This window comes from Halichoerus grypus, chromosome 5 (assembly GCF_964656455.1).
Source record: "Halichoerus grypus chromosome 5, mHalGry1.hap1.1, whole genome shotgun sequence".
Taxonomy (NCBI): domain Eukaryota; kingdom Metazoa; phylum Chordata; class Mammalia; order Carnivora; family Phocidae; genus Halichoerus; species Halichoerus grypus.
Window position 1 is genome coordinate 28,832,048 of NC_135716.1, and position 27,743 is coordinate 28,859,790.

General features: G+C 40.7%; 1 protein-coding gene across 1 annotated transcript in view; it reads right to left on the minus strand.

The window, feature by feature from the left end:
- Window positions 1-285: 285 nt before the first annotated feature.
- TRHR (thyrotropin releasing hormone receptor) overlaps window positions 286-27,743 on the minus strand; it is a 37,213-nt gene continuing 9,755 nt past the window's right edge. The window contains exon 3 of the mRNA XM_036075752.2: window positions 286-992. Within this exon, the coding sequence (XP_035931645.1) occupies window positions 585-992 (408 nt within the window). The 3' untranslated portion in view covers window positions 286-584. The remainder of the gene's footprint in view (window positions 993-27,743) is intronic.

Here is a 27,743-nt window from a genome sequence, read left to right on the forward strand (position 1 = left end):
CATCTCAGAATTTTATAAGGATTATGACATTTGTTTTTGTTTTTCTTACAGGGACTCTGTTTGAAATCTCATTTTTACTCAATAAATAATTTTTTTCTATTTTTCCCTGTAGTTTCAGATATTCATGAAATAGCACTATATTGTGTTAAAATGAAATGCTAAATGCAAACACTTAAACATTTACACGTCGCCAAATTACTAATTGTACCAATAACTTGGGGGAGTTTGAGAAGTTACGTTTATTATGAATAATGTTAAATCAATGTCTAGATTTTATCTAAACTTCACAGCCCCAGAAAATACAGTGAATTTCTCAGATTCAATGGAAAGAGCTACACTTTCAGTCTCTATCATTTGGCTCTTTCACAAATCTGCTCCATTTTGGGGGAAACATTTTTGTGATACTAGAAGGAAAATATGAATCATTCTTATGGGTTAAAGTATCTTGGGCCAGGATTTATTAGAGCCTTAGCAAAGACTTTATCTGCTCTGTCTTCATGTACAAGTATTGGCTGTTTCCTCTTGGGCTGATAACGGCACAGATTCTCATTTACTGTGTGGTCCATTTTCTTCTCATTCATGAATCAGCTTTGGCTAAAGGTTATTTCAGAAGCCAAGCAGGTATCATCAAAAGATACTTTTGTGGCAGATAAATAAGTATCAGTGACAGTGATATCATCAAGCTCTGTGCTGAAGGGATCTGACTCCTTGATGACACTGTAATTTAGGGCCACACTGTAGTTAGTGGGTTTCTCCACTGGTTTCTGCTTGCATTTGCAGAGCTTTCCGAAGGCTGCACGGAATTTCTGGGACATGAGATTGTAAATCACTGGGTTGATGGCACTGTTGAGATAAATGCAAATTCTGCAAAAGAGCAAGAACCAATTTTCTTGGAAAGGGCTGGAGAGAAATGAGTTGACAACCACAAGAGTCCTGTAGGGCATCCATAAAAGGGCAAACAGAATTACAACCACTGCCAGCATCTTGGTGACCTATGGAGAAATAAAGAGAAATGCAGTGCAAACACAAACAAAAACAAAACAAACAAACAAATGAAAATAAAACACCTCCCTTCCCCTCCCAACCCCTGCCAACCATTAGTTCCCAAGAGGTAGTCTGAGACAAGGGCTTAAATGCAGGCAGTTTATTTGTGAGATCATCCCAGGAAGCAGGATTAAGGGTAAAAGAGAGAGTGTGATAGAAGAAGAAAAGCTAAAACAGGGTGTATTATTGCAATGACTCCCCCTGTGGGCAACTGTGGATCAAGTAATGCATTTCTGGATTATCTGTCCAGGGAAAGAGAGGCCGGGGCATTTATCCACTGGCTGCCAATCTCCGCTTTGTTGAGGAGTGCCCTTGGGGGCTTTAACTGGCCCACACTTCCACGATTCTCCTGCATGGAAACTCATGGGGGCTTTAAAGAGAACCTTGAGGCAGAGAAGATAGACAGTTAGGGGGCAATGAATACCAGACTCAGGATGTTTTCTGCAAGCAGGAACCATCCACTGTAGCAATGGCTGAAATCAGGGGCCAGCTAAGAGAATGCGACATAGGCCACCAAAAATGTCTATGACAAGTGTTAGGAGACCTAGGGTCTAATCCCGTCTTTACTTACCTTATATGTGGCCCTGAGAAATGATCTTAACCTTATAGCTCATCTGTAAAATGGAGCCAATATTGCTCCCCTAAATCAAATGGGGTAACATAATAGTTGGAAAAGGATAAAATGTCTTTTAAAAAAGCCAACGGTTGTTGAACGTCTACTATGTTCCAGACACTAGATCTAGTTATCACATTTAAAAGGCTGAAAATCCTCCAAAATAGGTATTGCATCTTCCATTTTTCAAATTAGAAAATGAAATGCAGGTGCTGGTAAGTACTTTGGCGGAAGTGGTAGAGTCTTAGAGCCGGGACTGGAAGCCAAGTCAGCCTGGATCCAAAGTTTTGCCCTTCCCACCATACAGCTCTCCTTCAGGGTAAAGGGAGATGCAGGACAGAGAAAACAAACTTTGAAATTTTATATAGAGTTGACCCTACTCCTAAGAACAAGCCATGCACAGGAGCTAGGACAGTAGGTAGGATGAGGTTAATATCCAAGATTGCCCAGGGACAAGATTATCAAAGAGCATAATTTAGCAGATTCTGGAGACTGACCCGGACTCAGAGTTAGATCATTTGGTTTTGTCCATGTTAAGTGGTTTTAAGACCTTAATGAAGTCATTCACCTGTACTTCCATGTCTACATCTGAAAATATGCCTGATCATATTGTTCATTTACTTCATAGAGATATTGAGAAAGTAAAATTTAAAAATAATGAACATGATAAGGGCTTTGAAACTCTAAAGCACTATGGAGATATTATCCTTTGGTTAATGACAATATAAAGAGACCATAATATTTCAGTTCTATGGAGGACATATTAAAATTGTAGCAGTGGTTACCTTTGGGTGGAGAAGATAATAATTGATTGCTTTCCTTCAAAAGCAACACTTTACACATTTTAAAATAAGTTTTCAAGGGCCCCTGGCTGCCTTGATCAGTGGAGCATGCAACGCTTGATCTTGGGGTCATAAGTTCAAGTCCCATGTTGGGTGTAGAGATCACTTAAAAATAAAAATAAAAAAATCTTTTACCTCTGAAACAAATAATACATTATATGTTAAAAAAAAAAAAGAAGAAGATAGCAGGAAGGGAAAAATGAAGGGGGGGGAATTGGAGGGGGAGACGGACCATGAGAGACTATGGACTCTGAGAAACAAACTGAGGGTTCTAGAGCAGAGGGGGGGGATGGGTTAGCCTGGTGATGAGTATTAAAGAGGGCATGTACTGAATGGAGCACTGGGTGTTATGTGCAAACAATGAATCATGGAACACTACATCAAAAACTAATGATGTAATGTATGGTGATTAACATAACATAATAATAAAAAAAACTAATGATGTAATGTATGGTGATTAACATAACATAATAAAAAAATTTAAAAAAATAAATAAAATTTTCAGTTACCTCTAGTCTCTCACAGACTTTGAGAAATTCCAGCTTTCTTGGCCCAGACTTTCTAGATGTTCTGAACTTAGAAACTACCCAAAATGGAAGGAACAGATTCTTCCCCCCATCCCTTTTGACCTTCCAGCTGTTTTACTAAGGCTAGTACTAGAAGCTTCTATCTTGTTCTGGCATTGAGGGGGATCCTGTTTTGAGAGAGGGCTTTTTAAAGGTCTTTAGTGTAGAAATAAAGATTCTACATCTAGACACGTACTCTGTCATCAGTATCTACTATAAATTCATCTCCCAACCTTGTACTTAATCCTGGTAATAGAATCCATCTTGATCTCCTGTGTTGGAAAACCTCCCTTGTCTCCCTAGCACGTTTAGTCTTCTGATCCTGGGGCTCTGTTTTACTCTTAGCCATATCTCTTCTACCTTAGCTAGGAAACCCCTTGTATCCTACATTGTGGGAGTGAGGCTACTCTCTTGCTGTTATTCTTCCTGGATCTGTAGTAATTGCCTCTTTCCTTGGCTCTCCAAATATTTGCTGTAAGACTTTTCATCTATGGGCACAAATAGGCTTTGTCTTTTTTTTTTTTTCTTTTTTAACCATTACTGTCTCTTTTTGAACAACTTCTACTACTTCCTTGCAGTGCCACCTATGAGCTATCCATCTACTCTCAAGGCAGGAACTAGTATTTCCAGTAGATATTAAGAACTCCTCGTGTGCACTGATTCTAAGAGATAGGTACTGAGTATGACAGAAGAGTCTTACTTTGATCTGTGTTTGAGGATAACAGAGACAGCTTCATAGGATTTTTAGGTAGACTGGTGAATTCTCCAAATGCTATAGTTTCTTGGGTTGGCCATAACATTAGTTCTCTGGAATTCCTTTCACGGAATAAGATCGATCCCATTGTGTGATTTTTTTTCCCAAAATAACTTCATAGGTGGATCTTATAATACCATATAAATATCCCATGTGTTTTGATGAACTTGTTAAAATCTTTATAAAGTATACTAATCACCATAAATTGATCAATTATTGCCAATACTCCTCTGAATGCATTGCTCATTGCTGTATAATCCATCCAGTGACATAATCATAGAAGATAAATATGGAGATCACTAGAATTGAATCTCCAGACGATATATCTTAGAATTTTCCTTTTATTCCTTTGCATGCTAAGCATTTAAGACTGGAATTAAAGTTATGTTTAAGGAGAGCATTAAAAGAACAACCGGGGGAGAGAGAACCAATATTTATTGAGCACCTACTATGAGTTAAGTATATAGCTCTTTTTTTTAAAGATTTTATTTATTTATTTGAGAGAGAGAGAGAGAGCACAAGAGGGGGGAAGGGTCAGAGAGAGAAGCAGACTTCCCGCTAAGCAGGGAGCCCAATGTGGGACTCGATCCTGGGACTCCAGGATCATGACCTGAGCCAAAGGCAGTCGCTTAACCGACTGAGCCACTCAGGCGCCCTAGGTATAGCTCTTCATAAATATCTGATTTATGAACAAACTTCTTGTAGATTATAAAATTTATTTTATGGTTGAGGAAACTTGAAAAATACTAGTGATATTCTTAGGATTTGAGTCCATGTCTTTCAGACTATTGAGGTCATTCTTTTACATTTATATTTCCTCTCTGTAAGATAAATGAAGTTGAAAGTTGTGTTTAATTAACTCTTGATCTTCATGTCAAAACCACCTCTATTTAAAATATTTCAATTCATTCACTCAACAGCCAACATTTGGAACATCTGCTGTGTGTAAAGTGTTAAATTAAACTTAATCTCTATGCTGCTCATGCTCTATCATCTTGTCCTGAGCAAAGAACTGTTCTTGCTCTCAAGTTACTCTTTCCCTCCCTTCTAGGGCCATTTTGTCACTTTCCTGAAGCTCTCCCTGCCCTCCAAGAATGTGCCCCAAGTCCCCTGTTCTGCCTCACTCACTGTTCCCTGAGCTTCTCTTCAGACTCAGTGCATGGAGGGTAGTTACACTTCATATTTTGCTCACTGGGGGTAGAGAAGTTGTTCTGTGTGAGAATGTGTAATTTTCACCTTGGTTCATATAATACCAAGTAAAATATTATTCCAGAGATTCTGACTTCTTTCAGAGATTAAGAAGGATTTACTCAGTCAAGAGGTTAACTGAAGCCTAATTTTTTTCTGAGCAGACTTTTAAGATTATGAGTAAATACTTTAATTGGTCCTAGGAAATCAAAGACTTAATTCAGTGATAAATATTCTGAGCTTTAGAAGGAGATATAGTAATTATCATCTTTATCATCATCATCACTCACATCCCTGTCTTTGTCTCCTGTCTAGTACTCCAGGTTCTCTGACATCAGGTCACTGCTTTATACCTGCCAACATCCTCCCACTCCTTGCCAAGGACTAAGCATCCTGTATTTGAATCTCTGCTTGCTACACAATGAGGTTGCTACTATCACATTTGAGTTCTTTATGATGGCTCATGGTAAAGATATGTAAACATTAGCTTATTTAGTGCTTATAATAACTCTATGTGTAAGCTAGTATTAGCTCTATTTTGCATATGGGGAAATTGGGGTTTACAGAATGTATGTGATTTGTCTAAAGACACATGAGTAGTAAGTGACAAAGCTGTGATTCAACCCAAGTCTACTTAAGCCAAAGCCCATGCTCTTTCCTTTATACTTTGCTCTTTCTCTCTATGAAAGTCTTTTGCATTTCCAATGATGAGATTTCTACTGTGTTATCCCCGTTGTCGTCACTTAAACACTTAACTTCTTCTAAGCATAAATCCAACATACATGTTGCTGCTAGATTTCCAAACTTAAAGTTTGAATTTCATCTGTCTTTGTGTTTTTCTCTACAATTGTCAGGTGAAACATTGAACCCACATTTAATATCTACCTACCTCTTTTCACTTAATGTCAGTGAGGGAGCACTGTCTTTAAGAAAAGCTACAGTTTCAAGGTTAATATCTCTGCCATGTGCTTCCATAGCCCCCCAGGCAAACTTTGACAACACTACCAAAACTTTTTATTGCAATGATCTATATTTGTCCACCTCTCTAATACATGGTAAGCTTCTTCAGGGGATGAGTAAGTTTATTAATTTCTTTGTCCTCAGGGATTTAGTACAGTGTGTGACAGAAGATAGCCCCCAGTAAATGTTGAATAAATTCAGGCATGGAAAGAATTATTTCAAAATTGTAGACATGATCCTTTATTGGATTTTAATACTCCAAAATTTTGTTAGAGGATTTTTGCAAACATTTTATTTTTTAATATTGAAAAATCTCTTTTAAGTGGAGATTGGTTAATTAATAAAATGAGTCCTTAATACATTTCAGCTTTTTGTTGAAATAAATATATTTTACAAAATTTAGGGAAGTGTGGAGTAAAATAAATATAATGATGTTTCTAAAATTAATCAATTGGAAAATACATCTCCAGTGGGATAATAGAGAATACATTTAATCCCACTCATAATTATTTTTAGTTAATTCCCAATACCTTTGATTGAGTTTAATAACTCAAATTTCTAAAATATTCACAAGTTTTTAGCGTATCCATAGCTTGGATTTTAACAGCTCTTCTTCATTATAGAGGCAAACACCTAGAAAAAAATGTTCGGGAGGTCATCTTTCATACACTGTTGTTGAAGTTTTATTTCTGTTGCTATTCCTTATCCCAAATAAAGGGGCAAAGATGCAAATCTGAAAATATCTTTGGGCCGTTGTTTTTAAGCCTTGACAATTTTGCTAGGGCAATGCATGAGATATGTGATGAGAGGAAAGATTGCTTCTTTACAAGCCTCTGTACCAGGACGTAAAATTCCTTGAGAAACAGTATGACACAATCTTCAGGGGAAAATGATTTTACAATATATTTGGATGGGGAAGGAATTTATCCATTCATTTAGGAGATTCATTTGCATCTGTCCTATGTTCCAGTCAATGTCCTGGCTCTTGATTCGACAATGATCCAGAGAGACATTGCTAATGGCTTCACGTACCTTATAATCTGATGGGTAGTTAAAATACATTGTGATGAATCCAAAGACAGAGAAAAGTTTGGGTTCTATGAGAGCACCTGATCTGGAGTTGAGGTCAAAGGGTGGTTTGTAAGGGCTTTCTGGTCTCAGTGACATCTAAGCCAAAATCTGGAGGTAAAGAGAGGCAGGAAGAGTGTTCCTGCAGAGACTGGATGTGTGTAGCAGTGTGGAGGCATGAGATAGTGAGGCCTATCATGGAGACCAGAAGTAATTTAGTATGCAAGTTCCGGGGTGCCTGAGTGGCACAGTCCATTGAGCAACCAACTCTTGGTTTCAACTTGGGTCTGATCTCAGGGCCATGAGATGGAACCCCATGTTGGGCTCCGTGCTCAGCACTGAGTCTGCTTCAGATTCTCTCTCCCTCTGCCCCTCCTGCTCGTACTCTCTCTCTCTCTCATAAATAAATCTTCAAAAAATTTTAGTATGCAAGTTCCAGTTGCAGATCATGTGAATAAGTGGAACTCTATCTTTCTCTAGGAAGCTTGTGGAAGCCATTACAAAAGTCATCACTTTTACCTGATGAGGTGATGTCACACTCTGTGGGGTGCTTGGCCTTCCATTGCTAGGACAGGAGAGATGCAGCTGTCAAAGGAGATACAGTGTCGAGTTCTGAAAATGTCAGCTCCATGAAGCCATTTTAGTAATGAGGAGGTAGGCAGCCACTTTTGCACAGTATAGTGAGGACAAGAAAGGAGGCTGATTAAATTGATTAAATTTAATCAATTGATTAAAACATAGTATTGAGAGAGAGAGAGAGATTGCACACATTGATGGTTGAGGAGAAGAGCGGGGAGGGAACAGGAGGAGCTAAGCAAGGGCCTTTGTCCTTGGCCACCATGGTGCAGGGTTATCTTTCTCATGAGGATCAGCTTGAAAATTTTAAATCAAGCCCTACTATATATATTTTACTCTTCATTATATTTAATTATGTGGAATAGTGGCATATAGCTCTCATAAAAGAGTTTGGATTCAGTCCTTCTCAACACATCCTTTTGTAATCTTTATAAAACCTCTAGATAATGATCCTACTAGGGATTACTACTTCTTCTTCTTCTTCTTCTTCTTCTTCTCCTTCTTCTTCTTTCTTCTTCCTTCTTCTTCTTCTTCTTCTTCTTCTTCTTCTTCTTCTTCTTCTTCTTCTTCTTCTTCTTCTTCTTCTTCTTTCTTCTTCTCCTTCTCCTTCCTCTTCCTCTTCTTCTTCTCTCTCTCTCTTTTTTTTTTTTAAATGTGAACTGGACAGATTTCTAACTTCTGATTTTTAAGGTTGAGATTATGGTTCCTTCAGGGGACACTAGTTCAACTTGGCATATATGTGCTGCATGTGAAAAACCAGGCTAATTAAGTTCTCTATTTCAGCCTGCTAAGGATCCTTGTATTACTAACTACTATTCCTATTACTAGTACTATGATTTTACTACAAGTTCTAAAACTATTAACTAACGTTTGTATATTGCTTTTTAAAAAAGTGTTAGATTTATGGGAAAGTTGCAAAGATAATACAGAGTTTCCATCTACTTTACATCAAAGTCCCCCTATTATTAACACCTTATATTGGTATGGTGCATTTGTCACAATTAACAAACCAATATTGATACTTTTTCTACGGAGTTAGTTAACTGCATACTTTATTCAAATTTCATTAGTTTTTTCCTGGTGCACTTTTTCTGTTCCAGGATCTTATCCAGGATACCATGTTATATTTAGTCATCACGTCTCCTTAGGTTCCTCCGGGAAGTGACGGTTTCTCTAACTTTCCATAATTTTGATGGCCTTGATAATTTTGAGGAGTACCAGTTAGGTGTTTTATAGAATATCCATCAATTTGAGCTTGGCTGATGTTTTCTCACACTTAGAATGAAGTTACAGATTTGGGGGAGGAAGGCCACAGAGGCGAACTGCCATTCTCAACACAATATTTGAGTGCATGTTATCAACTTGACTTATGACTAATGTTAACCTCATATCTTGCTTTATTGAGATATAATATACATATAATTAAATTCACCCACTTAGAGTGTATAATTCAAGAGTTTTTAATATATTCCCAGAGTTGTACAACCATTACCACACTCTAATTTTAGAACATCTTCATCATCCTGAAAAGAAACCCCATACCCATTACAAGTCACTCCCACCTTCCCCAGCTCTAGATTGCCGTAGGCAACTGCTAGTATATTCATGGCCCCGTAGATTTGCCTATTCTGAACATCTCATTTGAATGGAATTAATCTTTTGTGGTATGACTGGCTTCTTTCACTTGGCATAATGTTTTAAGGTTCATCCATGTTGGAGTATGTATGGGTACTTCATTTCTTTTTATTGCTGAATAATATTTCACTATTTGTTGGAAAAGGGACTGGTAAAAAAGAAGGGTTGCAAGAGGGAGATGCAGAGTCGATTTATTTTTCTCAAAAATGGAAGATATTATATCTTTGTTTGCTTGGGGAGCAATCCCACAGAGAGGGGAAAATTTGTGATCCAGGAGAGAGAGAAAGAAAGACAATTGGAAGAACTGTGTTCTTGAATAGGGAACAGAATGGGGTGCACAAGTGGTGAGGTTGGCCTCTTCTCAGTCATATACACAAAAAACACTTTTTCAATATCTTCCCCTTTTTCTTAGCCACACTTGGTCTAAGATATCAAGATAATGCAGGAGAAAATTCCACCTTTCTTGTCAATACCCTGAATCTTGAATGGAGTCCTAACAGCAGCTAATTGTTTAATTCCTTGTATTAACAAAGTACTTTCATTGTCATCAAGCCATTTTGTGTTTATATCCCTATGAAATCTGTAGGGCAGGTGTTATTGCTTGCATTTTATTGATGAGGGTTGGAAACTGAGCTCAGAGAAGCAGAGAAAGAAGGTCATACAACTCATATATACATATAAGTAGCAAAGCTAGTTATTGGATAGTCTTTTGATACTACACCTAGTTTTCTTTCTAGATAATTACAGAAATCAACGTATATACTGAGCTGAAGACTTCCAATTGTTGTAAATAATGTTTATGAAATACTTGGAAAGGCCAATATTGTTGGCAGGAATCATCAGTAGTCCTGGGATTACATGTGTCTTCTGCTACATTTAGAAAGTACTGATTAGAGAGAAGAAAGTTGTCATAACAAGGCAGATAGGGATCCTTCACACCAATCTATCTCCTAGGGAAAAAAAATAAACAATAAAATTTAAAATGCAAAAGTAATAAAATGGAATCAAAAATGAAATGGGAACTTTTATTTCTGGGGTCACAGTCCAATTAGTAGCATGTTATTTGTGAGGATCTGGTTACATGGGATTTGGGGACACTTTAATTATCAGAGATTAGTTTATTAATCTGTCCAGGAAGTTATAGGGAGTTGATTGATATCTCAGTTCTCTGGAAGATTTAGTTGGAATTCTTGCATTGATTCAGAAAAAAATTCTGACTTTTGATTTTATGTCTGATTCAGAAAAGATTCCGTGCATGGTCATGGGTCTTGCTATCATCTAGACATTCTTCCTTGGGAGAGAAAAGCTGTGGCATACTGCTGTATGTCAGTGAATGGCCAAGTCTAGTGGGTATGGAAGAAAGAGTTGGAATTGGCGTGTAGCATCTTGGTTTCACAATCCCTCTCTGACCCTGAAGAGATTGGGCAGATCACATGATTTATGTTTGAACCTCATTTTCCAGAGTCAGTAAATGTACAATCTTTATTTCTCCCAAAAGTCTCTCCAGTTCCAACATTCTAAGAAAATCTAACTTATATGTTACTCATGGTAACACAATATTCAGACATGCTTGTGATCATTTTCACATAATTGGGTTTTGTTATTTGGGGGTTGTAAGGCCAGGCAAAGGGAAATAGTACCTGGAGCATAAATATTCCTCAAGGTACTGATAAACTATAGGAATAGATTCAATTCCTAATAACAGAGATTGTCAGTAATTATCTTAATTGCTGCATTCACAGGAAGATGCAGTTTCCTGAAGTGCTGAAGAAATTACTAGAATTCATTTTAACTTCCTGTAGCTAATTAAGAACATGGTGCATCTCTAGACCCAGAACCCTGGCTTCCTAACCTTTTATTATTTTCCCTTTTAAAGTTTATTATAACTGAAATATGGTTGAAGAACTGGAGTCATTGAGATGTATTGGAGCATCACCTTGAGAAGAAAGCAAATAATTGAATCCTCTTTTAGGAGTATTGTCAACTTAAAGACTGAATCTAGAGAAGTTTTAAAAGGAATGCTGAAATAAAAATTATTTAATAACAGGTACCAGGGTCCATTCAAACATTTGGTTGAAATTCAGTGGCAGAATATAAAGATTTCAGGGAAATATTAAATACTGTGGAAAAGCTTTCTTAAAACTAAAAAGGCAAAGCCATGTAAGAGGAGATGACAGCCATATCAATAACTGGTGTTGGAAGACTACCACTCTTACAATGAATGATCTTCAAGAGTGTCAGAACAGGTAACTAATTTGTGGATCATTGTCTCTTTATTTGTTTTGTATCTCCCACATTCTATAACACCAAAGTTCTGTTTTTGGTTTCATGACCAGAGTAAATCAACAACAAACTTTTATTGGATCCCTAGTATACAAAAGTTTGGGAGAAGTCCTTAGTAAATATGCCTGCCACATAATAAGTGCTCAATGCACAGTTGAATTATTCCTGAGTAAATATTTATTTTTCATAAATGTTAAAATATAATTGTGGAGGTATGTGTAGGTTTAGGACTCTTTAAAAATTAGCAAAGTGGTCTAGTTCTTGTACTTCTGGCTGGAATATACCCAATTTCAAAAGTGTACTTCCTTCTGGAAACATTCTCTTGGTTAATGAATACAAAACAGTTAGCTTTAATATTCTAATGCCATTCTTTGAAGAGTAACAATACGTTTCGTGTTTGGCTCCTGTCCATGTTCTCCTGCATTGCTACATTTTAACAAAGTGTTCTGTTACTGGGAATATTTTGCTCTCAGATGGCCTTCAGCAAAGTGATCAATGACCCTTTGCATTTTGTCACATTAATTGAGCCAGTTGAAGAATAAACTTGAGACAGTTATATAAATCTGAATTTAGGTAAGCTTCTACACTGATTGGGAGCGCTGAGATTTTCCTCTTCCAGAGGTGTTCTGCTTTGTTTTGACTTAGAGTCTGGCAATGTGGTTTGTAAAAGAGTTATAATCAATGTGGAGTGCTTTGTACTATGGAGTGAGATCATTGGTGGGGTTTAAAAATTGAATGATGGGGCCACCAATGGGCTTAGAATCAACTCAAAGTCAGTTAAAGTATAATAAAAGTGAATAAGGTCAGAGTGGTGATTCATGGTGGGGAGATCATGGACTGTCAAATCCTGCCTTGTGGATTACTTACAGGTTTCTTGGCAAGGAGCCACTTACGGATGCTAATGCATGGGTTCTTGACTCCACCTGTCAAGTACTATATCTAAATATTCCATTAAGAACTTAGAGCCATTCTGGCTAGAATTACAGAGTATTTTCTGGACTCTATTCTGATTAAAGATGTCCATGAAAATAGTAGCAGAGATTCACATTAGAGAAATTTGGGTAGTATTTGGCAATGCTTGGGGAAGAAGTGGGGATTAAGGGAGAAGTAGGGATTACAGAAATAGTGATACAAGCTTTTTAAATATAAATTTGTAAGTGTGGTGCATCCAGTGAAATTGAAAAAAAAAAAAGTCTCCACAATTGTAGAGGTGCTGAGAAAGCAAACTTGTCAAGCAGAGCTGTTCTCTGAGTGCGACATTTGTGGGGACGGGAAATTGAGCTCTATATCCCGGGGGGCCCCGCGCTGGCCCTGCCCTTGGTAGGACACAGCACAGTTGAGAGGTGGAGCTGCAGAAGGACATGTTTTCATATAGAACACCATGTGCGTCCTCCGTGACACCCCCAGATGCTTTACTGAGCATCACCAAATACCAAGTGTGAGGACGCTTATGGGAAACAGAGAGAGCTCTGCACCCAGGGCTGATATGGGATGAACCCTCAAAGCCCATTCTTTCTTTCAAAAGCCAAGTTAGAGCGAGGTACAAACACACAAAGAGTGAAAAAAGTGATGGGACCCTGAGCTATTCTGGTTCGTGAAACTAGAGTTCAGGGCTAAATTATACCCAAACCTCTCAGGGTGAGAGAGAGCCTGAGTGGCTGTGAGCCTCACTTTCTGAGAATCTCTGAGTCTGTGTTAGAGGACAGACTGTGAAGTATTTCCTAACATGTTTCAGTATAGAATGAGGAAAACGGGATGAAAATGGAAGACAGTCTAATCTAGCAATAGAAATTAGCAGATGAGGGAGTAAGAGCATTCAGATATATGCAATGTCTCCTGTGTGCTGGGCAGTGTGCTTGGCATTTTCTTCATATCAGCCCCTACTTTATCTGCATTTTACTGAGGATAAAACTGATGCCAAGAAAGTCCTATGCTGATGAATGAAAGCCACACTTTAAGGGCATGGGTATTTCACTGCAAAGTCTCCCTCTTCTCTTCACTATAATACCTTGAATTGGGGGCAAAAAAAAAATTTTTTTTTGAAGTTTGCAAAACCAAAAAAACAGGTGGATTGAAAGTTTAGATGTGGTGAAGACTGTCAGAGTGGAACAGGAGAATGAAAAATGAATTCCTAGTTCCACGCAAGGGTTATACCTCAGCACCTGCCAGAGCTATCCTATTCCCTCCACTAAGTTCTGAGGGAACATGTTTTTTGAACATTTCCATTTTGTGGGCCCTCCTGTTAACAGTGGAGAACTAAAGATAAAGTTTGCAGCTAGACTTTAGGATTCGCTACAAAACTTCCCACAACACTAGCAGCTATTGTAGTGTGGAGGTTTGAGGATTGGTTACAGTCTGATAGTTGTGGGAGATGAAAGGCTGTCTCCCTTCCTGTTGCTTTGATGTTTTCTTGTTCACAGGAGGCCGATGTTTGGAAACATGCTGGGAAGGAGAAAACTCAGCCAGTAGAATTGGGATTCAAATTATAATAACATCTCAACTGTAGAAAATAAAATGTCATTCTAAATTGTTTCGTGAGCCATCCTGGAACAAGGCTACAGTGCATCTGCTGTGGGTTGAGTGTGCTACTTAGCCTTTTCTAAATGTTCTCTTCCAGGTAAATCACTGGTGAATGACTAAGCATGCGAAAAACCCTGCCTTACCACCTTGCGTGGGTTTTCTTACCTTTGTTCTCTAGGATGTGTTTACTTCTCCTGATCATTTTTCTCTTTGGAACCAGACCTCGGAAATTCTGAATGAGGCATCTTGGCTGGCTGTGAGCTGGGCATCCAGCTGCTGGGTCTAACACTTCTCTGAAGATATTGATCCTTTCTGAGGGAGATATTTCCAGATCTCAACTCTCCCTTGTGCTTCTCCGGCCCTACAGCCTGGTGAGGGTAACACTGTAGACAGTGATCTAGACACACAATCCCTCAGCTCACCCAGCAGGGGATGGGAAATCAATAAGAATATTTTAAAATGTAAAATGTGAATGATGGAGGGGAAGATAGGTAATCTCTAAATAGAAGTAAAGCTCTCAGGGCTGCCAAAGTTTTAGTGGGTATTTAGTGGTCTTGCTCCTAAAGATCTTGGACGAAGTACCTTATCATGGGGGCTAAGAGCACCTGGAAGGCAGCCAGCTCCTTCTCTATCTGTGTCTATCCCAGGAGAGACTACCTGTACCATGCTTGGGCCTATCTGGACCTACAGAGAGAATTTTCTAGCTGTCCCAAAAGAACTCACAACAACAGCCAAATGGGGAAAGTATGTTTCTTTCCTTCAGCAAGTTATAAACTCAACACTTTTCACTGATTTTTAGCTCTCTGATGGCTAGCCATGGGACTCAGAATCAGAAGACTTGGTTTGAAATGTCAGCTTTGTCAATCATTACCCCTCAAAGCTTTCTGAGCCTTGATGTCCCAGTTAATATGTGAATATAATATATTTGAGGATTAATTCCAAGGAGGATGTGAAAACACATTGAAGCATATACTATAGCTTTCTAATATGAGGTGCTGTTATATTCCTTATCCTGTCTTGAAATCTTCGTCCTTGGCAAGGGGTGCTAACTTTATCACCCCTTGTTTGCCTAACAGATTGAATGGAGCTACTTTGCATTTATCTGCTTTTAGCGGTTTGACTAAAAAACCTACATGAGTCTATAAGGTGTCTGATGCAAACCACAGCATGCTGGGCCTGTGCTGTGAAGTCCAAGCTTTTCCCACAGATTATTAAGTCATTAGAGTTTCTTTTCAATGGTATTGTCCAGGTGGTATTAATATAGTGGTTGAGGGAACAGGCTGGATTCTAATTCTAGTTCTGCCTCTCTCTAGCCGTATAAAATTGGGCAAGATATCTCATGCCTGTAAGCCTCAGTATACTCATCTGTGAAATAGGAGTAAGTGTAAAGAATATGTGATGTAAATTATGTAAAGCATCCGCATAGAGTATGGGCTTCCATATACAACACACCATTTAAACCATCTCTGGGAAAATGTGGAGGATTTAACTAAATAGCCAAGAAGACTGTGACAACCACCACCACCACAACAATAATAATTCCTTACTATACTCAATATATCTTAAACATAACACCAGGGATTTTATTGAATTATTTAATTGTTGCAGTATTTATGAAGTAGGTATTCGTTTCATTTTATAGATGAAGAGAAAGAGATCCAGAGAAGAGAATACTAACTTTCTAGAGACCGTGGCAGGTACTAACCTTTTCCTAGGTTACTTTCTCTCTTATCTCCCTGCTTATTTCTTTTTTTTAAAAAAAGATTTTATTTATTTGACAGAGAGAGACACAGTGAGAGAGGGAACACAAGCACGGGAAGTGGGAGAGGGAGAAGCAGGCTTCCCGCTGAGCAGGGAGCCCGATGCAGGGCTCGATCCCAGGACCCCGGGATCATGACCTGAGCTGAAGGCAGACGCTTAACTGACTGAGCCACCCAGGCGCCCCTCTCCCTGCTTATTTCTGTGTACTAACAATTCCATTCTGAGAGGATCCTGTTGCTTTATTTGTTTATTTGTTTCTTGTCTCTTTTTCGTCTCTAGCATGATGGCTTCTACCTACCCTACACGCAAGGAGCAACATGAAGGTCTGCCACCTAGTAGGTGCCAAAAATATTCAAGAAATGAATGAATGAACAATTCACTAATGCTACTCTAAGTATTGCTTCTTCCATGGAGTTCCATGTGGTTGTTTGGTACTTCCAGTCCTAATCACAAATGTCATTATTATTTGGGGACTGATTTCTTTTCTAATATGTAAGATCTTGATGGCAAGAATACGGTGTACTGCATATTTTTATCTCTTGCCCTTGAATCAAGGTTTGGTATTAAAAAATGCTTAGAGTCTGGGCGCCTGGGTGGCTCAGTTGGTTAAGCGACTGCCTTCGGCTCAGGTCATGATCCTGGAGTCCCAGGATCGAGTCCCGCATCGGGCTCCCTGCTCAGCGGGGAGTCTGCTTCTCCCTCTGGCCCTCCCCCTCTCATGTGCTCTCTCTCTCTCTCAAATAAATAAATAAAATCTTTAAAAAATAAAAATTAAAAAAATGCTTAGAGTCAACAATTAAAATCAATGTGTAAAGATTCAGTCTCAAAAAGGGGGCATGATAGATCAGACTGGAATTATGGTGAAGAAAATTTTCAGGGAACAACATGTTATTCTGTAGAAATAAACAATTGTTGGATATAATGTTACAAAGAACTCAGGAAATGTGAACAACGAAAGAGATGCTAAGTCAATATGATTTATGCTGAGGTCATTTCCCATTATCAATGTTGACTGATACTGTATTAATATCTACCAGAGTGGGGTTTGCCTACAAAAGATACAAACCCACTTTGACAGTCATTCTTGTACTGTCTTCTCTGTCTGCTGTCACATCTAATCATCTGTGGTTTCTCTGTCCCTCATGAAGCCGTAGAAAACTATTTCTCTGGATGTCACTCTGCATCTTAAATTTGTACTTTAGAGCCCGTTGAAATCAAGGATTCTCCCATATAATGGGCAAAGCATTTTCTTTAGGGGATATAGAGTCAAGATGACAGTAGGGGATACACTAGCTGCTCACTTAGGCTGCCTGCGATAAGCTTGAACTTTCTTGTTTTGGGTAATTTTGTGGTAATTCTTGTTTGGATAATATTTGTTTAATATGTATTTATAATTTATTTCTTGAGCACCCTTCACATATCTGTACCAAGTATATAACATTTTCACAAATAAACTTTCAAATAGGAATTGTTCAAGGGTCAGCAAAACTTTATTATAAGGAGCCAGACAGTAAGTATTTTAGCCTTTTTGGGCCCTGCAATCCCTGTCATAACTATTCAGCTCTGCCCATGTGAGAGAATCCACGAACGACACGTGGGTGAATGGGCGTGGCTGTGAACGTTATTTAGAAAAACAAGCCATAGACCTGGATTTGGCCCATGACCGTAGTTTGCCAACCAGTGGAATCGTCCAATTCTTCTGGTTAAGCAAGGTAAATGGCACATAACTTATTTCAAACCACTCTTGTGATTTACGGTGAATTTTTTCAAATTATTCATCTAATTATCAACAGATCCTATGAGAAATACAGACCGAATAATGCTGGCTTTCAGCGTGGGGACCAAAATTTTGATTGAAAATTTGACTTCTCTTATGACAGAATCATCATGAGCATTACTACTCTAAACAAATATCACCTAAAAAAATTTCCTGCTGATACAGTACTTTTAATAATCCTGGGAGCTACTTTCCCAGAAGATGTGCACTCCTACGGATGCTGGATTCAGGAGTTCGTGTAGAAACCAGTACCAGAATCGGCCGGAGAGGATGCACTTCCAGACTGATGGCCAGTCCCTTGGTTCTGCTATCAGGCTCTCCTCATCTGTGCCGGAATCCTGGCTCCAGCACTTACCAGTTGTTGGACTCGGGGCCCATCTCTAACTTCTGAGTCTCCATTTTCTCTTCAGTAAAAGTGGTGAGAGAAATTTTACCTATCTCCCAGGTTGTGGGGATAAATGAGATGATGTTGATCAAGGGCTTATGTAGTGTTTAGAACATAGTAAATGCTAGAAAAGCAAAGCTAATTTTAAAACTAACAATAAGAATCACTCATTACTTACTGTGCGTCAGACGCTGTTCTGAGTGTTTCATTTACATATCAGCTCATCGAATCTCCACAAATAGCATTGTGAGGAAGGTGCTACCATGACCTCCATGTTACCAGCGAGGGAACCCATCTACACTTATAAGTGGCAAAGCTGGGATTTGATCCAAACAGTTTGCCCCCGTCATGCTGGAACCACTCTGGCTGCCACCAAAAAGCCCTCTTGAACTATCTGTCCCTACAAAGGCAACTGTTTCTTATTGCTCAGGTGGAACTAGGTAGACATCGTATTTCCTGTTACAAGAATGAAGAGAACTAGTGCTGTGTGTGGGTAAAGGAACAGTGATCACAAACCTCTGTCAATCTCTGACCTACCTAGAGGTCTCCACCCCCACCAGTGGACAATGTTTCCGTCTGAATTAGAATGGAGAATGCCTTTTCTTCTAGAATAAGTGTTTTAAAAGCTTATGAAAGACAACTGAAGAGTATCACCGCTATACTTCCTGTGCATAAAAACTAAATGACTTATGTAGGCCGGCCTGGTGTTTTAACATTTCATTAATGGGAAAAATCCTGTTGTTTCAGGCATTGATTTGTGAGCGACATTTGCTCGTGTCTGCATATAGAGTCAAAATAACACTACACTCTGAAAATGGGCTATTTACTTTATATCTCTGACTACCCTATAGAAAATCATCTCCCTCCTACTTCATCATTTCATATCCTCCTCATCTGCTTCATTTTTTCCAATATCTGATACACTGTGTATATATTTATATACCGTATATGTGTTCATATACTGTTTCCCCCATCCTCCTTAGAACGTAAGTTCCACAGGACAAGGGTTTTTGTCTTACTTGTTCACTGCTGTGTTCCTAAGGTCTCACACAGGGCCAGGAACACTCAAGGAGGTGTTCAGCACATTTTGTGGAACACGTGAATCAGTGCAATTGTCACCTATATAAGAAGCGCCCTTTTTCTTAGGCAGATAAGGCCTAAGCTATGTACCTCATCTCTGAGATCCTAGTACTGTGGGCAAGTGTGTGAGGAAGGAGAGTATAATGTTACTATCAGAGGCTTTGGATTAGATGCTAGCATTCGATCCCCAGGTCTTCCATCTCTTGATTGGATGACCTTGAGGTTAATGTTGCTGAATCTCAGACTCCTCATCTTTAAAACTGACATGATAAATTATACCTCTGTCCTAGATGCAAATGTGATGCTGTGCAGACATCCCGGAGCACCATACCTAGCGCACGGTCCGAGCTCAGGAACACTGGCCACCTGAAAGGCGAGCAAACGACTGACCGCCATGTAGGTGGGACACACTCTTTTCCAGGTTACATTGGTGGGAGGGGGAGCAGACAAGTAACCTGGTGCATGACATTAACCGAAGAATCTAAGCTAGAATATTTAGGCAGTGACTCAAACCGGGATGCAGAGGTTTTGAGGATCACTTGGGGGAAATTTTCAAAACTCTCCATGCTCCTGGGGAGTTGGCAACACTGCTTCCCTTTACAATTTGTGTGTGGATGTGCTTCTGGACTGAAGGGAACATGTCCTATTCCTCAGGGGTTTGGGAGTAAAATAAAAGTGGATAACAAATTTACGGTACATTACTAAGGTATAATATGTTCAAATCTTTCTGATGACTGCAAAGATGGCATATGTATGAAATACTGGCTAGTTAGTACACAAGGGAATGAATCACTGCTCACCACAGAGGCTTTCGTGCACAGCATTTCCCTAGCATGACTGTGTAACAGCTTCCCGAGATGTTTTCCTTCTGAATGAAGATGTTTCTATTGCTCTTTAGGGGAAAATGGTTTCGTGAATTTTACCACTGCAAATTATCGTAATTCAAGTCATCTTTATGATAAATTATTGTTTTTGAAAGAATTCTTTATATTCCTCAATGTTTCTAAAGAACTTGACTCTATCCTTAACACTGAGATCGTATTGGGTCAGTTTAGCTGAGGCAGAAAGATAACCTTGAATAAATAGAACTCTAATTACAATAGCTTTACTTTCACTCTTTATGAAAGATAGCAGGATTGTCTGAAAGTGCACTTACATTTAGGTATCCATTTGCAAAAATTAGAGTACCTTTCTTCAATGCTACCAAGAACTTCTTAATGACCATTAAAAATTATTTGAGAAGATAATTCACACTGTCACAGCCCAGAATTTTCTGTCTTTTGACTCACTGGGCATCATGGGAACATGAGTTTTCTTTCAGTACCTCAATGTTTGTGATTAAAAAATAAATCCAAGACGGCATTTTCTACCTGTGGTATATGCATGGATAACTATCTATATCAAAACATGTTTAGGATGGGTACAATAAGCCTGATGCAATTTAATAACCATTCTTAATTAATTATTCTGAGGAAATGAGCAGAGTTGGGAAGGAGCCAGTAACAGAAACCATTCATTAGCTTAAAAGCCACAGTCCATCGATGGACTCTGAAAAACAAACTGAGGGTTCTAGAGGGGAGGGGGGTGGGAGGATGGGTTAGCCTGGTGATGGGTATTAAAGAGGGCACGTCCTCCATGGAGCACTGGGTGTTATGCACAAACAATGAATCATGGAACACTACATCAAAAACTAATGATGTAATGTATGGTGATTAACATAACAATAAAAAAAAGCCACAGTCCATAACGGCAGTTTTCTACCTGTCTAAATTTGGGTCTGCACTGGATTTTGAGTGGCTGGCACTGACTCCTTGAGTTGGGAGAGCTCCCTCAGGAATAAACAAATATCGTGTGTGATGTGGAGCACCGATACGGAAAGGGTTATTATGTGGAAACCCTCTCTGGCTTTTGCCTTTAGTATCTGAGGGTCTTGTGAGGCACAGAGACTCAGTGTGCTCGCATCCACAGGAGAAGGGTCAAGCACCCTCGATTCCGCCCATCCCTGTTTATTAAGAGTATTTGCACTTCATAATGCCCTCCTCCTAGGAGATAAAGTCACTAGCAAAGTCAAGAACTGTCTGCAAAATGGAGTAGTGTTCCTTTTATCAAAAGGCTAATTACTTTTAAGTATGTTCCCGGCGTCCCTCACTGATAAATTGGAAATAGCCAGGATGTTTGAGGGGAAGGCAAAAGACTGTGAACACCAGACAAGTCAGCTGAGGATGCTCATAAAGCAGAGACCTGGCTCAAGATTGTGAGGAAGGAGTTATAGCCCATGAACTGGTCCTATTCACAATATTTTTGAGGAAGGGATTTATTGAGGCACCTGACTTCCATCGATTTGGAGGCAGGGTTTTAGATGGAACTTTGTGGCAAATGTAGAAATCTCTGCCCTTGGTGTTGCATCACACCCTATCTATCTTTATGGTAAGATCCTTGCCCCAGTGAAAGGGAATGAAGTGCTAAGTGTAAATTGTATTGGTCGTGGGGGTGTCATTCTTTGTCACAGAAAAGGAAACAACCTTGAGGACAATGAAATGGCTCATCTAAATATGGCACCACACACCTAAAAACCTTCAGGATTAGTGCCTTTGGTTGCCCAAACAAAGGGATGGGTTTTCCTAATTTGCTTAAGATGTTTGTTGGGAATGAGTCCCAGAACAGGCCCACTGCAAAGTGTTTAGACGTCACTAAGAAATTCAGATTGCCTGTCATTTACTATTACACCAGCTCCTTGTTTCTAAATGTGAATGGGACTTCATCCTGCCATCATTCCCCCGTCATCTCCCTCTCCCACTTCCTACAATGGACTGCCATGCCTCTGCTCATGGCCCCTCGCTCCACCACCGTCTCTTCATGCTTGTTAGTCCATGAGTTTCCATTCCGTGTCACCAAGAAAAGAGAGACCAGCCTATAGGAATGAGCCACCTCCTACCCCATAACCTAAAAATAATCTGCAACCATGGTCATCCCGATCTCTTTTCCTGTATCATTCATTCTCTTTAAGTCACACATTTATCCATTTGTTCGACACTCATTGATACTTCCATGTACCACACGCTGTGCTGGGTGCTGCCGACGGACCAGTGAGTTAGACGCAGTGCTGCTGACAGGCTTACCATTACCTTGCCCTCTCCAAGGTTATGGCTTCGCCTGTGTTCTTGCTGGTACCCCTTCGTGCCTCTGCAGGGACCGAACCCTAGCAACAGTGAGTCTGGCTCATGTCTCTGCAAGCAGTTCCTCCCACCCTGCTTAGCTCTTTCCCACCAGGATTTAAAGGCTTCAGGTTGGGGCACAGGGGTGGCTCAGGTGGTTAAGCATCTGCCTTCAGCTCAGGTCATGATCCCAGGGTCCAGAGATCAAGTCCCATGTCAGGCTCCCTGCTCAGCTGGGAGTCTGCTTCTCCCTCTGCCCCTCCCCCTGCTTGTGCTCTCCCTCGTTCTCTCTCTCTCAAGTAAATAAATAAAATCTTTCAAAATAAATAAATAAAGGCTTTGGGTTTCCCCTGTCTTAGGCAGGAAACAAAATAAAGGAAACAAAAATACTCTGCCTTTTTTCTCCCTGTCATTACTGTGCACTCCCCAGCTGCCCCTCTCTCTCACAAATGTGTTAAAACTTGTCTACTCTTAACTCCCTGTCCAGTTTCCTGCTGCCTGCCCCAATCCATTCATTCACAACTTCATGAAAGCTAATGTAGTCCCCCTAACACTTTATGGGAATTACTCACAAAGCCTGCCAATGCCTGTTTGGGGTGCTTTTTTGGTTATCTTTACCTCTTTCTGTTGACCTCCATGGAAAGTCTCCTCCTTTCGTTTTTGTGACTCTACATTCTCCTGGCTGTCTTCCTCCCTCTCTGGCAATTCCTTTTATTTGTTTTATTATTTTATTTATTCCTTTTATTTGTTTATTTCATGGGCTCTTCATCCCATTCTCCCCAGAATTCTGGCTACTCCAGGGTTTCTTTTCTAGTCCACAAAATTTCCCCCAATAATCATATTTACCCCAGAGTCCCCAACCAACCGTCTGGACGCTGACTGCTCCAAATCTCAATCTCCAGGCCAGGTGTCTCTTCTGAGCTCTAACTCTGTATTTCAAACTGTAACCTTGTAAACTGTATTCTCCAGACACTTCAAATGCAACATGGGCAAAGCTGAACTTAATATGCTCACTGCCCTGAAATACACTCCTCCACCAATTAATTTGCAAGGTGCAGCTCAGGAGTCTCTTCCAGAAAGCCTTTCTGACGCCCATCTGCCCCTGAGCCATCTAGGTGAGGAGAACTGTAAGTACACCACTCTGTGCTTTTTCTGATGATAACACTTATTCCTTTATGGCTGGAATTATCACTTTACTTTCCTGTGTTTCCTATTAGACTGTGAACCTTTTGTGAGCAGGAATTCTAACTTGCTCATGTTTGTATCCTCATACCTAATACAGTGCCTGATACATAGTAGGTTTTCAATTAAATCATAGATGAGTGGGTGCAAATTTGTCCTTACCTGCACTATTTTCCCATTCCATTTAATAACACACTGGAAGGGATTGTAATAATTTAACAAGGATAATACCTCCACTGTGCACTACAGTTGGTTTATACAAAAGTATTGACTTGATTGCTCCTAATTGATTAATAGAGAAATAGGCTGGAGATCCATCCTAGCACGTGATACTCTCTAGTTAAATATTTCTCCTGTAAATTCACCCTGAAGCGGAGCCTATTCCCAGCTTTCCTTGTAGAGCAGAAAATATATCAGTGCACATTTTTTTCTCCTGCTCTCCCCCACCCTCATTTTCTATATGCCTAATGTTTCAAATGTTTGCCAAGTAGAATCAGTCACCAAGCCGAACTCCTGTCAGAGAAGCATGGCAGTGTATCAGTCCCGCACACTGCTGGAGGCTCCCGTTACTTGACTTTACAAATGATCTTTGAAAATTCATGGGGTGCTCTGCGTTTACCCTGCCTCTGTTCCCTCTCACCCTCACGGTGGGGCGGCCTCTCGTAGAGTCACGGCCTCCTCTCTAAGCGAAGAGCAGCTGCCTGCAGAAAATCTGCTGAGTTCTCCCAGAGCCATAAATCCCGTGAAAACTCACAACGATGAAGGCACAGGATGGAGAGGCACAGGACGCTTTAGCTACTTGCAAGTACTAGATAATTATGCTCAGGCAAGCTATCCTAGAGGGACAGCCAAAAGTCACCAGGGCTGTTTATGAAAGGTTGGCAGGATTTTCTTTTCCAAAATGACTGTATCTATTTTTATTGCAACGAAATAGGGCCGTCAGGTGTTTTGCATTATTCATTCTATTTCGTGTGCGCATTTAGCCTTGCTTAATTTTCAGAGCGAATTTAATTTGTAGTTTAAGTTCTTCTCGTGTACCTTGCATGCATCTACGAAGAGCTGTGTTTAATTCTAGTTCGTGAGGCCATGACTTCCCAGTTTTACATAAATCCACTTATTTACTTTTTTTTTTTTTTTAAAGATTTTATTTATTTATTTGACAGAGAGAGACACAGCGAGAGAGGGAGCACAAGCAGGGGGAGTGGGAGAGGGAGAAGCAGGCCTCCCGCGGAGCAGGGAGCCCGATGCGGGGCTCGATCCCAGGACCCTGGGATCATGACCTGAGCCGAAGGCAGACGCTTAACGGCTGAGCCACCCAGGCGCCCCCACTTATTTACTCTTTTAACTGAAACTTCTCTCTCCTTGAACCTCCTCTCTCTCCTTGGCTCATTCTTCCTTCTTTATTTTCCCTCCCAACTGGAGGGAAAGCATCCACTAAAACTCTGTCTTTGGCCCTCTGGCCGTGTTCCAAGAGGGAAAAATAGGTCTTTCTGTCTCCAGCAAAAACTCCAGTCCTCTTCCAGCCTCCTAATTATAAAGATTTCCTCCAGAGCTCAATTTTTGTCAGCCTCTCCTTCCCTCTCTTTAGATTCAACGCTAATTACATCTCCTCTCCATTATTTTAATGATCCCCAAAGGCCCATATTTGATCTTGACCACTCAACTTGCAATGTAAATTTTTCCAAATCCTAAAGACTTACAATCTACAATGTCCAAATCCTCTTCTTTTTTTTTTTTTTTTTTAAGATTTTATTTATTTATTTGACAGAGAGAGACACAGCGAGAGAGGGAACACAAGCAGGGGGAGTGGGAGAGGGAGAGGGAGAAGCAGGCTTCCCGCCAAGCAGGGAGCCCGATGCGGGGCTCGATCCCAGGACCCTGGGATCATGACCTGAGCTGAAGGCAGACGCTTAACGACTGAGCCACCCAGGCGCCCCTCCAAATCCTCTTCTTAAACTGAAGGTTTCTGACAGTGCCTTTAACTTCTCTCCCTCCACAGTTCTCTCAACAATTCCACCACTTGCGGTTGGAAAGAACTGCTAGGGTCATATTTGACCCTTCCATCTTCCTCATTCCTTACACCCAGCCTTTACTAGTTATTTATCAATATGTCCCTAGGCACCATGGCAGGCGCTGTGGACACAGAAACGAACGGGATGATGTTGCCGGCCGCTGTGAGATGAACAATCTGGTGGGAGAGACACTTGAACAAAGTATTACAGCAACACAGTGTGCGCACGGATACGGGGACAAAGTGCTGCCGAGGGGAGGGGAAGCCCCAGCCGCCGCTGCCCGTGGGCCCAGGAAAGCCAGCGCCGAGGGGTGAGCCTGGACGGGCGGCTTGTAAGTGACAGGTCCAAGGAGCGGCTGCAGAATGCTGGCAGCCTGGACGCAGTACACAGTGGGGCCAGTTTAGGAAACTGTTTGTGGAACGGTGGGCCGGGGACAGGGAGAAGATGGGTTTGGGGGAACAAGCAGGGAGCAGATCAGAGACGTCCCAGTATGCCATGATCATGGTGTTGTGTTTATGCCTGGAAGACAGATGGATATTGGCGATTCCAGACATCTTAACCCTGTTATCAAGTGTGCATTTTAGAGGATCCTAGCAGCACTTTGGGGGGTGAACCGGAGGAGGGCGATTAAGGGCCCCGAAAGGGCTGGGCAATAGGTGGGCAAAGCAGGGGCCGGCCGGTCTGCAGTGCAGAGTGGCGGGCGGGGCCAGGAGACACAGGCGCTGAGGAAGGAGTGCTAGAAAGGAGAGGCCGGACACGGGAGAACTTTCAGTGCAAAACATTCCTGGTATGATGGCTTGAGGAGAGCTGGGAGCTTTGAAATAGGCATTTAGAGCACAAAAAGTGGGAACTGCTTACAGTCCTGAAAGGGACAGACAGAGGTCACCAAGGCCCGCTGGAATGGGAACGCCAAGGGGGATGGAGCTCACCTGCCTTCCAATACATGTCCAATATGTGGGACCTCTTGATCCAACTGCAGCCTGAGTTGGGAACTTGAGATTCACAGACAGGTATGGAAGCGTTAGGAGTGGGGAGGGCTTTGCAGGTGGGAAAAAAATTACATGATCAAGGTTGCAAAATATAAATGAGCTTGGTAGGTGTGGGAGAATCTGGTGTGACATGCCTGAATCTATGGGGAAGGAATAAATACAGATAAGTCCTCTCTTCCTCTTTGCTCTGTGCCATGCTTAATAACGCCGCTTCCTGTCCAGTCACCCCAGCTGAGAATCTGGAACTCCACTTAGGAACTTCTCTCTCCTTCATCTACTGAATTCGTTGCTAAATCCTACTGACTTTACCTCCTAAATATTTCTCATATACATTTCTTCCCACCCATCCCTACTGTTACCCCTTAACTGAAGCCTTCTTTTCTTCTTGTCTGGATGGCAAAAGCTTCATCTCTGTCTCCCTGTTCTCAGATGGCTCGGTTGTACAATTTTATGAGCAAAGTTCCCAAAAGTCAAGGCCTTTAGTGGTTCCCCAGTGCCACAGAATCAAGTTCAGACACCTTCAGATGACACACAGGGCCTTCTGTGGTCTCGCCCTGGGCTCAGCTTGGTTACATAAATGACTATTTCTGCTGGTCTGAAGGTCTTCCTGTTCTTCATGTTGGCCTGGTGAATACCCCCTCATCATTCTAGAGTGGAAGCGACTCTTATTCTGTTGGGGGCTTTAAGTACAGTGTTTGCCCCTCTCTGTTGCCTCTTATACACACTGTACGGCCCAAACTTCTTTTCAATTGTTTTTTTTTTTAAGATTTTATTTATTTGAGAGAAAGAGAGAAAGAGCACGCAAGTGGGGGGAGGGGCAGAAGCAGAGGGAGAAGCAGGTTCTCCACCGAGCAGGGGGCCCGATGTGGGGCTCGATCCCAGGACCCTGAGATCATGACCTGAGTGAAGGCAGATGCTTAACCAACTGAGCCACCCAGGAGCCCCTCCAATTGTTTTTAATGGCAATCTTTCATATTGCACTGAAAGTTCCTTAAGATAGTGACTATCACTGGTTTTCCAGAGCAATGCCTGGCTTGAAATTGGCGCTCAATACATGTTTATTGAATTAAAGAAATAATGGATAAAGCAAAAATAATGATGAAAGGGTCAGATATTAGAGAGTTTTAAAAGCTAGTCAGAGGAGATTGGGGATATTCTTTTTGAAAGAAGATGATGTGTGCAAATTGTTTTAGGAAAATGAGTCACATAGGGGCACTCAGATTTATTCTCATTTTTATACCTCTGCTCACATTGTTTTCCTTCTCTGAGTTGCTATCACTCTGCCTCTCTCCCCGTCCTGTCCAGTGTAGCTCTCTCATTACAGAGAGTATTTTAAAGGCTCACTGGAAAGAC